Below are 13,322 nucleotides of genomic sequence, written 5' to 3'. Positions count from 1 at the left end.
TCCAAAAGCAATGATATCCAGTGAACTAATATTATTTTAAAACAGGTCAGCAATGATAGCTCCATTCTTTTCTCACAACGGGGTCACATTAGTCAAGAAGCCAGGAGATAAGAATTGAAAGCTCAATCTAGCATCCAATCCACAGCAAGATAACAGAATTATAACAGAATAAGCAGATACAAACTGTAGTAACATCAAATTATTCCTCCTAGTCTTGTGGTCACTGAATTGCTTTATGAAGGTTTTTTTATTTTCAGAAGTGATATTTTGACCCACTCTACACCCCGTTCCTTCTCTTCATGTTGCTCATTCTATTTGTGTGGCTTATAATATTTTTTGTCTTTCTATCAGGAATAACAACCCGAAGTTCCAGCATGTTTTAGCCAAGCTTGAGAGTGACCCTGTGTGCCAGAGGCTGAGCCTCAAATCATTCCTCATCCTCCCCTTCCAGAGGATCACTCGGCTTCGATTGCTCTTACAGGTAAAGTTGTCCTATCTAGACGATCGGATTTCTATATGTTGGAAAAAAACATTTATAGGACGTTTTGATGTTGCTTTTTGCTTTTGCAAAGTAACCATAAGAACTCCTTTTGCTTAGAATGTTACTGATGTGTACCTGGTGGCAATGTCCCCTTACTTCCCGTTCTTTTTTTAAACGTAGCATGAAGAAATCCCAGATCACTACAAAGTCCTGCCAGAAGTTTTCACCCTTCCAAACTTTATCCATGGTTTAAATAGTGCTATAATGTAATTGTATAAAATGAGAGAAGAACGGCTTTTTTGGCAACTGCAATAGTTACTCAAAGTATAAAGTTAACATGCCAAGTCAAACAAAGCGTGGGGTATTGGTGAGGGAACATGTATAAATCAAAACCATAATTCTAATTAATGAATATGCAAAGGTTATCCAAAAGATCGCTGAAAGATTTAGGAAAATGTAGGTGTCTCTCTTCCCGACGCGTTTCGCCATATTGCTTCCTCAGGGGAGGGTAAAGACTTAATCCAGGATGACACCAAGAGTAGGAGTCTTGAGGATTAAAAGGTATGGAGGGAAGGAGTGGTTCTAGTATTCAGACCAATATATCCAGATCTATGTATATGGTGCCAGGGGGATATGTAGTATTGGCCAACCAGATGGCAAAGTAACACTGGTCAGCTACAGACTGTGACTGTCCCATTTTTAACATTCCCCTATTTTAGAACCTTGCTTACCAATGTTACCTTGGGATCTGGTTGGCCAACAACTTATCCCCCCATGCATAGCCATTCTTCTCTCATTCCTCAATTATCTGTTCTAAATATATACAAGGCTTGGTAACTTTTATTGGGATAAGGCAAAAGGTTTTGGGTTCCTCGAGGTTTGAATCTCGAAATTGTATAAAAGCAGTAATGCTACGGGGTCTCTTTTATTCCTATACCTATATAAACTGATGTTTTGTCTTTCTGATGAAGGTTGTTCTTTATATTGAATAATGCGGTACAAAGATCGTAGTACCAATAGACGTGTACTGATTTCTGCAAGGCTGAAGAACAATCGATATTACCCAAATCATTTTAAATAAGGGAAATATTGATTGTTTCTGGATCGAGCATACAACCCATATGTGTGTATACATCTCCAAAAATCAGCAGACTAACTGATTATATTATATTACAGTCAGAACCTCAGAACCTTCAAGATTCTATATCTGGGTCTGCTGAATTGTTTTTGTTATTTGTACAGAATATATTGAAGAGATCAGCACCGGGTTCTCATGAAGAACAAAAGGCCACTGAAGCCCACAATGCAATTGAGAAGGTAAGAAGCTCAATGTAATCCCAAAAAAAACATTTCCTTGAAAAAAATATTTTTTTTGCATGAAATGCTAATGGGCAGCACGATGGCTCAGTGGTTAGCACTCTGGCCTTGGCAGTTCTGGATCCCAGGTTTGCTATCTGCATGGAGTTTGTAGGTTCTCCCCGTGTTTGTGTGAGTTTGCTCTGGGTACTCCGGTTTCCTCCCACATCCCAAAAACATGCAGTTAGGTTAATTGGCTTCCCCCAAAATTTGACCTTAGACTGTACTAATGACATATGACTATGGGGGGGCCATTAGATTGTGAGCTCCTCTGAGGATAGCCTGTCACATGACAATGGACTTTGTACAGCGCTGCGTAATATGTTGGTGCTATATAAATGCTGAGTAATAATAATATTGCTCTGACTCATTTGGAGCCACTGGTTTAGAGCTCCGGATGCATTCTGGTTCCAGGTCAGTGACTCTTAAAGTAATAACAAAACAAGCAAAAATAAGACTTTACAATCCTTGTTATTTGTTTCAATGAAAATTAGAAATCTGGGCATTATTGAAGTGCGGGAAACAACTTTCTCAACTGTTCCTGTAAACACGTTTCACTTTATACCATAAAACTGGGGCCCCAGAACCATCCCTAAACCTCAATGTACACATTAATAACCCCTCCGCTTCTTCATTGTTTCTGTCTCTTAGCTGATCCGAGACTGCAATGAGGGAGTCCAGAAAATGAGGGACACTGAGGAGCTGATACTTCTACATCAGAAGATTCAGTTTGAGTGCAAGGTGAGCCATTCCTCCATTATATCTGGGAACTCTGATATCAGAGAGGAAAACGCAGCAGAGTCCTCCAGCAGAGTATTTCAGGAGAGGAGAGTTATAGAGGAAGGAGCAGAGTCCTCCCGCAGAGTATTTCAGGAGAGGAGAGTTATAGAGGAAGGAGCAGAGGCAGAGTATTTCAGGAGAGGAGAGTTATAGAGGAAGGAGCAGAGTCCTCCAGCAGTATAGGGCAGAGGTGAGTTTTTTATGTTTCCAGTAAAGCATATGTAGGTTTGTTATATAACGGCAATTAAACAATGGCATTTATTAATAATGAGATGAAACCACTGATTTGTTGTACTGAATATTCTATAAAGATTGTTACATCTTTACTTTACAGATTTTTCCCCTTATCTCAGCTTCCCGGCGCCTCGTTAAGCACGGAGAGGTGACGTCTCTTGAGTTCCACCCAATCAGCTTCAAGTGGAAGGGCACAACCCGGCAGGTCTATCTGCACCTCTTCAGTGACTGTCTCCTGCTGTCTCGTCTTAGAGAGTGAGTCTCTGCCGCTTCTGAGTGTTTTGTTCTTTTTCCAGAACCCAGAAATAAGCTGAGAGTATTGGCACAGCATGGCACACATGGCTGGCAAAGGGCCCCACTCCAGAGCTGCAACAGCTGGAATGTCCTTTGCTACTCCGCCACTGTCACCTTCCTTGGCCCTTTTATTGGCTGGCCTGAGCTGTGCATGGAGGAAGGATCTCTAACAATATCAAGAGATGGAACACACAGGCTTTGTGGTACAAATGGAATCCCATCAAGTTCTGGTTTACTGGTCACATGACGAGTGCCAAGGCATAGGACATGACGGTGATCCTGGGAGACTGAAATGAGGAGGCTGGTGAAAGCCTTTGGCAAAGACAACTTTATCAATACCCTGACACTGGTTACATGGCCAGTTGAGATAAAGGGCAATGCTGGAATCGGCAATACAATGGTCTAGATTTTTTGGCCCTGAAAAGAATATTGCAGCCTGTTCACCGATTCCAGCACCACCCTGCTTGGGCAACACCTGCACACTCTGAAATCCAGAAGGGGCATTGACAATTGCCTGGTTACATTGTTTCCTGCATTGCTTTGACAATTGCCTGGTTGCAATTTTTTCCTGTATTGCATTGACAATTGCTTGGTTGCATTCTTTCCTGCATTGCATTGACAATTGCCTGGTTGCAGTGTTTCCTGCATTGCATTGCATTGACAATTGCCTGGTTGCAGTGTTTCCTGCATTGCATTGACAATTGCCTGATTGTGTAAATTTGTAGCAATATTTGCAGCAACATCAAATGCTTGATGAGTGTCTGTTCTATTTAGGGGAAAATCTGGAATGTCTTGAATCTCCTTGTTTCATCTTCCAGGGGTGGCCGCTTTGTGGTGTTTGACCACGCTTCAGAATACCGTGTAGAACGTTGCGAGATAAAACTGCACACCAACCAGAAGAACATCTTCCGCGTCTTCCTTAGGGACAGTGCTGCCTCCCAGGCCCGGGAAGGTTATATGGAAGGTCATGCAATGCAATACATCTTCAGAACCGAGACCCAGTAAGTGTGCCACGTGATTATATGATGCCAGGTAAAATATTTGAGAATTGCCCATTGGGTCATTAAAGATGGTGGCCATACTGTAACCTGTCAGTAACTTTACAAGGCTGCATGAACACATTTGTGTTGCAATATACAGGACAACCATATTTGTTCACTAGAGCTCTGTCTTTAAAAACTCATCCTGCAGCTCCAATCTAGTGACATTGTCTAGATAATGTGATCAGTCTTCTGCAGGCAGGAGAAGGCATTTCTCTAGTCTCCCTTCCCCACTGACCTGGCTACAACATTGAAACTTTGCAGCCAGTCACAAGGTGAGAAGATGCTAATTTGTGTTAGAAATATGGAATTGAAGCCCAAAACTGCATAGTTGTGCTATCTGTGAGCCATCTTCTCCATAGTTCAGTAAGTAGATGGTGATCCTGGATGATACCAATATATGAAAAGCCCCCAGTGCACAGCATTCCATCTCCTGGTACCCCTAACATTCTGGGGCCCCGGGGAAGGGTAGGTGTACTAGGTAATTGCTTAGTTTGCCATACCCTAATGCCAGCTTTACCGCCACCCTACCTCTGGCCTTCTACCATTGAGCATTGCTAGGCGGGGGACTCCCAGCCTCAACTGAAATATACAAACACAATTCTGGCATTCTTGTTTTGGTAGGCAGATCACAAGTGAACAGTCAAACCTGTTTCAACTATCATCTTACACTTTAGTCTGGATACCCAGAAGGTAATTCTTTTGTCTAACAATCCTTCCTCATGACATACCTACATGGACGTCACATGTCCAAAGACTAATAATGGTGAGAATGTTGACTTCAAGACTTCTCAGCTGAGCCACAATAAAACATGCAAAGCTGCACAAACCCCAAAGCATTGCAGTGCCACCTAAAATAATGAAATCAAAATGGAGCCAAAATACAAAATATTAGCATCGAGCCCAACTGAAGCTTTGTGTGAATGTATTCCGGTAGCCAGTACGGTGGTACATGACCAAATCCAAGCCACTTCCCCATGCAGCCATCCAGGTATCCAGCGGTCTAATTTGCTGCCTGCACTCCAGATTAAAGCATTGTGCACGGATGTCAGACCACTGGACCTTATTCCTGCATAGCATTAGTTGTGCTTTAAATCTACATCAGCAAGCTCTACGTAACATGAACTCAATATGTCCATAATAAAGAAGCGCGTCAGAACACAGGCATGGTGTGAATGGGGCTGCAGCCATTCCGACCCCCAACCAGTGTCAAAAGCACCTTCACTGAGCACTTGTGCATAGAGTAATGGAAGAAGGGGATTGGGATGGCTTGGAAGGGGACTTGGATGAATCACCATTTCTTTTTGGAATTATGAAAGGCCAGGTGTGTTGTGAGTTGTGTGAAGGCAGCAGGAGGCATTATAGGAAGAAGGTGGGCCGGTGGAGACAATGTGACTTAAAGGATCTGCTGCTAAGTTCTAAGCCAGATATTATTATTATTATTATTATTATTATTATTTTTAATATTATTATTAATATAATACACTATTTATATAGCGTGGACATATTTCACAGTGCTGTACAAAGTCCATAGCCATTACTCCTGGGATGGAATCAGACGGATGGTTCCAGGGGACCCTAAACTGGACACTGAAAAAGAAAATTTATCTTATTAATATTACACAATATTTATATAGTGCTGAGATATTACGCAGCAATTTACAAAGTCCATAATCATGTCATAGTCATTGCTGTCCCTCCAAACGAGCTCCCAATCTAATGTCCCCCCCATAGTCATATGTCATTAATAAAGGCTAAGGTCAACCTAACTGCATGTATTTGGAATGTGGGAGGAAACTGGAGTATCCGGAGGAAATACACTCAAACATGGGGAGAACCAGATATCGTCTTGGCCGAGATTTGAACCTGAGACCTCGCGTTGCAAGGCCAAAGTGCTAACCACTGAGCCAAGACAGCTTTATCGGTCTTGTGGAGTCAAAGCCTTGGCCGTGGCGTAATATGTCGGGGACCTACACAATATTATGCAGGTGGTAATAATATTTGTGTAGCTCATAGATTATATCAACACTACAGAAAGGTACTGGTATGATGACAGATTCACTTTCAATGGATTTGGAGACTTCAGTTCATTATTGGTTCTTCAGCTTCCAGATAAAGAATGAATCCATCCCAGGTATCCCAGTATAGGATCCCCGAAGATTTCCCATCCTCCAGTTGGTTGGTTTTGTACGAAACTTTATTATTTTCTGTTTTTCAATGAATGTGGTTTACAGTAGGTATGGGGAAACAGGAATGGGTTTTAACTATTATTTACTTATTACTAATGGTGATCCTGCAGCAGGATAAAGCCGCTGAACCGTCATGGGTGCCACCGTGTGAATTCTTTCCCATAATGCTCTGTTATTGTAAACATGGAACAGTAAGGTAACACCACAAGCCCTGGAATTCTTCTCCAAGGGAGGAAATATTGAGCCCTTTACTGCTGCCAGGTCAACTGTTTACAATGAGACACATCTTGTGTTACAGCTCCACACCTATTGCCTGTTGCTGGGGCAGTCAAGTCAAATTGCCCCGAGCTTACCTGCAGCCTAGCAGCGCGGCATTAATATTTCATGGGTATCCAGTTTCCAACAAATTATCACCCACTTCAAAAACATTTTTAAAGCTGAACTTCAAACCACTATATACACAAATGAAATGCATATAAGGGAGCTGTTTTACCTGCTCAGATATTTGCATTTGTTATTGTGTGTGACCTGATTTTTCTCTGTTGCAGGAATGTTCATAGATCTTCTCCCTCCCCCAGCTTGTTACTGCACAATGAGGATAATAACTGTAAAGCACACCTGTCATGAGAAATAAAAAACTCCATAGGCCCAGCCCGCAGCATAGCAGATACCCCCTGGTGCTATAACTTCCCATTTACCACCCTGATCTATGCAAACATTGACTCTCTGATAATCAATAGTAATCATCAGCCCCTCGCACCCCCAACCCCTGCTGGGATTTTCTTTGTGGCCAGTGATTGGCACCCGGAACCACATTGTGGGAGACCATGGGGAGCAATAGTATGTTCAGGTTTACTGCATCAGGCATTTCATCATTGGTAAGGAATTAATATGTCTAATAGAATAATGGGTCAAGCCGCAGACACACACCCTTAATTTACCTTGTGTTACTCTGTTCTCTCCTCTTGAACATTGATGTGTCCATCCATACTATGGTATAAATTGCTTGTGTCCCCATTGGGCAGATTTCCCCTTAATCCTTATTCCACAAAATGAGGTATCATTGAAAGCAAAGTGAAGGTCATACCACTGGTGAAATCTGAACTCTGACTGTCTAGCTGAGGAAGTGCTACAATGAAGGCACATGGGTAGGTTCGGATCTGCTTTGGGATTGAGCGATCCAGCACGGACCATCATGGCTGCCACCTTGGGAGCCACTTGGTCACTGAACCCTTAAGCACCCTGCACACTCAACATAAGCTTTATAGGGAGGAATCTGTTGAAGACTCCCCAAACACCCTACACATCCTGGGGTATGGACAATTCGTCATTTTGACATTGCTCTTAACCTGGCCCAATACTCCATGGTGTTGGCTAGACCCAGGCTTGGGGCTCTGGGAATCCAAAGCTTCACTCCACCGACTGCCCTGTGAATAGAGGAACACACAAACAAATCTCTTAGAGAGGAAATCCAACCTTCTTCAGGTTTATCCAAGTGGGTTAGAAATCTAAACCTCCTACATCCCCTGACGAAGCTTTTTTGCAAAATATGTAGGGAAATAGTAGCAACTTCAGAAAGAATGCAACATTTGTGATATCCTTTTTGCATGGACTCCTGATACTTGCTGATGTACTAATACAGAGAGTTTCTACAATATTAATATAAGAAGTTCCTAATAAATATGTTTACTGATATTTTCATGTAAGTTTTGTCTTTGGTAACAACCTACATACCCCATTCTTCTATCAGACCCAGGTATATGGGTCTCCTGTTTCCATTGTTATTCATTACAGAGCTTGCATGTGACAGGTAATATATATTTGATGCCAGGTGCAGTTTAGGTGATAATTAATAATAATTGATTATATTCCTTGTATAAAACCACAATGTACAGTAAATCTCCATCCACATAGAATAAAGAAATATATATATAATATATGTCATCAATGTGTCTTTGCAGGAGTCAGAAGCTGAGATGGATCTACGCTCTATCAACAAATAGTGAGCAAATCGACTTCCTAAGGGATGGTAAGCCACCAATTTTATAGCTAATTAGCCGTTTCGGGGCCATTAACCACCAATCAGATTTCTTGTTTGGCTTTTCTAAAAAATTAGAGCTGAGAAAGGGACGCTGCTGTATTTCTTTAATGTAACAAGGAATGTGTCATCTGCCTGGCTTTAACCTGAGATTATTGGTGAGGAGTGCTCGATTTTGGCTATAATAAAGTCATGAATAATTAGTCATAGAAAAAAGAAAGCATGGATCTTCTAGGACTTTTCTAAGGTTGTCATTGGAAGAATACAATGGTAAAGCATATTAGCACCACTCTGCTGGTAATTTTCCAGAGTAAAAGTTTTTAAAAGCAAGTTCAACATGTTTCAGGGGCTCAAAACTCACTTCATCAGGGCTATAGTAAAGAGAAAATTAGAACCTCCTCTACAATGGGGTTAAACACCATCTCATGTGTGTTATATCGTGTGTCAGGGAACCTGCTAAAAAGAGAAGAGCAGAGGACATATGCAGAGCGCTGCTACTCCATCCTCGCCTAACCAACAGTCTCTGGGTGTGGATATATTACCAATGGAATGTCCAATGTAAAAACTCTGAGGATATTTCTAGGGACAACACATTCATTGCAAAAGGTTGTCTGGATATAAATATACTGTCAGGACAAAAAAAAGTCTCCAAGCCTATTTGGACAGGTCATAATCTGGTGTGCCCGTGGAGGCAGGGTTATGGTCTGGGGTGGCAATGGGGGGAGTGTTATGATCTGAGGTGCCTGTGGGGGGCAGTTTTATGATCTGGGGTGACTGTAGGGGGTAGTGTTATGATCTGGGGTGACTGTAGGGGGCAGTGTTATGATCTGGGGTGACTGTAGGGCGCAGTTTTATGATCTAAGATGCCTGTTAGGGCAGTGTTTTTATTCTGGGGTGCCTGTGGGGGCAGTGCTATTATCTAGGGTGCCTGTGGGGGCAGTGCTATTATCTAGGGTGCCTGTGGGGGCAGTGTTATGTTCTGGGGTGGCAATAGGGGCACTGTTATGAATTGGGGTGTCTGTGGGGGTATTATTATGATCTGTGGTACCTGTGGGAGGCAGTGTTATGATCTGGGGTGCCTGTGGGGGCAGTGTTATGATCTGGGGTGCCTGTGGGGGCAGTGTTATGATCTGGGGTGCCTGTGGGGGCAGTGTTATGATCATCAATACAAAATCTGGGGGAACTCTGTATGGAAATAAATGTTGTGACATTGTAAATGATAATGGAAATGACGGTGTATGTGCGCTGTAATCAAAGCTGAAGGTGGTCCTATGAAATATTGGGGTGTCTTCTGTGTATAATCAATTTTTAATAAAATCAGACTTTTTCGTTAATGTTGAGAGATTATATTATGATTTCTTTACTGTTTATCTTATCAGGTCTGACACAAGTGCAATGCTTGAAGTCATACAAAGCGCGGGAAAATGATGAACTGTCGCTGGAGAAAGCCGACATCCTGGTGGTGACACAGAACAGCGATGAGGGTAAGAGACACGACTCACATTCACAGGGTTTGGGGTCCCAATAATAAAACTTTGCACCTTCCTGGTCTCTTGTGTGCGGGAATTAATACTGAGGATGCCAGGTGTCTGATTTCTCTTTTTTGGAAGAAATTGTCCCAATGTAACTGGCTGAATTTGTTTTCCCAATGGTTTATGATTTATTGAAGATGGACTATCATAGGATAACCTGGGTGGTCCAGCACCCCGTGATAAATCTACATGGGTTACATGGGGGACCGGTGTCTTGTAAAGTGCAGTAACCTTCAATGCTGAACTTGCGAGAGATCTGGCAATCTGAATTTTGCAGAATGTCAGGCTATGCACCCGGCTAATGCTTTGATTCTATACTCCAGGTTGGTTATGTGGAATTCGTCTCTCCGATTTGCAGTCCGGCTGGTTCCCGCAGTGCCACGTCCAGCCTATCAGCCGTAACGCCTGTCTACGCAACCTGCAAGAGGAGCAACGACTGCAGAATGCCCGTGCCAAGCTTCATCCTACTAGTGCAAAGTGACCTTGGCCCCTCCCCTGCGGTGCCTGCTGCCTAATCTACCCAACCCGCTTCCTGCAGCCTGACCTCCTCATTTTCCTATTGGTTAATCGGCTCTCTGTAGTACAGGCTCCCCCCCCTTTGGGTAACTATTATAAGTGGGTGCAATATCAGGAATCGTTCAGAACGGTCCTGGGGACACCATGTAAATGTTTCTTTCAAGCTGTAAAAAAAATGATTTAAACGCTGGCGATTTTTTTTCTCTTTCTCACAGAAATAGATGTATTTATATTTTTAATAAAATGTCAAACATTTCGGCTTTTGTGTGTGTGTGTGTGTGTGTGTGTGTAGTACTCCACGTTTTTGGAATTGGGAATGGTCTCTGTCCATTCTATTGTCCACCACCAGGGAAGTTTCTATCATTGTGTGGTCACTGAGACAGGAAGTGAGCAAATTCTCCATTGGAGGCACATACATTCCTCAGCTCTTGTTCATTTTTTTTGGTCTCCCCATTGGAAAGATTGCCCCACCTCTTGTTGAGGAAGTTACATTGACTACAACCAAAAAATATTTGTCTGGAAATGTGGAAATCATACCAAAATGTATAAATGTGGAGAAAGGGGCTGAAATGTTTACCTTTCCTGGAGAAAATGCTGCTGTGGGTTTCTTTCAGTGTTTGTTATATACAACCACCCCAACCAAGCAGAACCTCTTACTGGCCCCGAAAGGTTCTCAGATTTCACAGGTAAATGAAGCTGGCGTGTTCAGACTGATGGTGAGGTTGCAGTGCGGATGCCAATTCCTCATGGCAGGTAACTTCAGCCTTAGTGGCTGCCAAGGTGCCAGCCATGGAGAGCTGTATAGGATCGCTAATGTGGGGGCTGTGCACAATGCATTTGGCAACCTAATTTATTCAGTGGGTACCCAACACACCAAATCACACAGAAAAGTGGTGCAAGCTTTACTTTTGAATGTACAATACAATGTCTTGTGTTTGAAATGCCACTTAGCAATGAATGGTAACCCAACGCATTGTAATGTGCATTGCAGTGATGCTATCATTCCGTGCACCAAGGACTCCATTATGAATGCAACGTGCTACAACGCCCTTCATTCAGTGCGCTGGTGCAAGGAGGAGCTCTGTCCCCGTCATCACATCACCACCTTCTCCGTCTTAGTGGGGGGGGTAAATTGCTGAAGATGGTAAAAGCTTAAAACCCAAAATCCAGGGATTCTGGAGCTCATAAAGCTGAATCTGCATACAGACACCCAGGAGTTGCATGGCATTGGTGGGGCAGATCAGTTACCATCGGGAGAAATGGTTTTGTGGGATGCCAGTCCACTTACCAGAATGTTCTAGAATGTGAGGAGAGTCCCGGGAGAAAACCCAAAACTAGTAATTCTGGCTCAAATAGGAGCTAATATGACCATAGATCAGGACCTAGAATTTGAGCAAGTTCTGATCCAACAATACCATAATAGGCCACAGGACTATCATAGCCAGCCATCAGTTATTTGGCTGAGCCGTACTATACCTGCCAATGATGAGTAGCCAATCCAGTGGCTGGAATATGATCGCCGTCATTGACAGGTATAATACATTATTAAAGGAGAACGGCTGTCATAATCTGCTCAGCTGAGCCCTTGTCAATGACAGGTATAGCATTAAAAAATACCAATTTTACTGTTCTGAGTGCCTCTAATCCTGGCCAATGTACAAACCTGGACCAGCCATTGAGCCACCAAGTCCAGAAGGATTCACTGCTCTATATAGCTGCTTTTGAAAAACTACTTGCTGTCTGGTGCACAATTGCCGGTGCCGTTCCCTGCAACAATGGACCTGTAGATGTACATCATTCAGTACGGACATTTGCTGCATTTAGAGTTCCTGTGCATGCTTTTAAATATTACAACAGCAACTATGTTCACTTACACAAGTCCATAAGTCTGTTCACATTGTCATCCAATAGTGCTATATAAACATCTGCTGGCTGGGAGGAAATGTTGTGCAGTCCTATCCCAGCCAAGGTATTTTCTTTCGTGTTTGTATCCACATTCCTTGGTCATTTTAATAGCTAATCCTGTTGTCACTGCAAATAGCCAAATATTTAATCATGTGGTTGAAATACAATACAAAAAGCATGCAGACGTGGTGAGGTGATTCAGTAAATTCTGGATCAAGCATCAGCCTGGGGAGGTGTGTGATCTCAGTACCTGTACAGGTGAGATCATCTCAGAAGCACCTGAGCTCCTTTACACTGTCCCTGGGCCCCATTCAACCTGGAAGACTGAGGACATCTAGTGGTAAACATGAGGTACTGCAGTGCATTAGAGTAATTGCAGCCAGATCTTATGATCTGATATTGAGTTGGGTTTTAAACATATCTGCTTTAGTCATCAAATAATTCCAAACACTTTCCTACTTTCTTGCATTAGTCTCCAGAGACAATTGAACATCTCTCTACACCAGAATTTTTTTTTAGAAAGGAAATGGTTTGTATGCACACAGCTGCAAATAATTCTTTTCACCATTTGTCTGGAGTTCTGATTTAAAAAGACACTGGCATCTTCCCCATGCATTGCAAAAAGACAATGTCCCATGAAAATGCAACCCCTGTCCCTCTTATACTCAACCTGATTTCCCTTTCTCAAAAAAGTCATTATTCCAACCAAATACTATAAAGGTAAAGACCGGAGCATCAAAGGCAACCCTGCAATAATGCACCATATCACACAGAACTGAATACTTTGTGTTGCTGCAGGATTAGCTGCAATACATTGCTAGGATACATTTGAGGTGTCATTAGAAATTTGTTGCTGCACCTTGCATTAAAGCTAATGCAATTACTGAGGAGGCTGCAAACCTTAAGCATGATAACAATTTTCTGCATTTTTAAGCTAGATCTACAGGAGGGTTTTTC

General features: G+C 42.6%; 1 protein-coding gene across 3 annotated transcripts in view; it reads left to right on the top strand.

Annotated features, from left to right (window-relative positions):
* Nucleotides 1–10,715, top strand: part of LOC140340151 (uncharacterized) — a 33,637-nt gene extending 22,922 nt beyond the window's left edge. For 2 of the 3 annotated variants that reach the window (XM_072425209.1, XM_072425210.1), the window contains exons 8-15: nt 352–481; nt 1,724–1,798; nt 2,489–2,578; nt 2,952–3,106; nt 3,964–4,146; nt 8,336–8,403; nt 9,792–9,896; nt 10,268–10,715. In XM_072425209.1, coding sequence (XP_072281310.1) covers nt 352–481; nt 1,724–1,798; nt 2,489–2,578; nt 2,952–3,106; nt 3,964–4,146; nt 8,336–8,403; nt 9,792–9,896; nt 10,268–10,425 — 964 coding nt within the window. In that variant the 3' untranslated portion in view covers nt 10,426–10,715. Of the gene's footprint in view, nt 1–351; nt 482–1,723; nt 1,799–2,488; nt 2,579–2,951; nt 3,107–3,963; nt 4,147–8,335; nt 8,404–9,791; nt 9,897–10,267 lie in introns of those variants that run through there. The other variant, XR_011922603.1, reaches the window with a different exon arrangement.
* The last annotated feature ends 2,607 nt before the right edge of the window (nt 10,716–13,322 follow it).

The sequence above is a fragment of the Pyxicephalus adspersus genome, chromosome 10 (assembly GCF_032062135.1).
Source record: "Pyxicephalus adspersus chromosome 10, UCB_Pads_2.0, whole genome shotgun sequence".
Lineage (NCBI taxonomy): Eukaryota > Metazoa > Chordata > Amphibia > Anura > Pyxicephalidae > Pyxicephalus > Pyxicephalus adspersus.
Note: the sequence above shows the minus strand (reverse complement) of the source record. Positions and strands in the feature narration are given on the sequence as shown.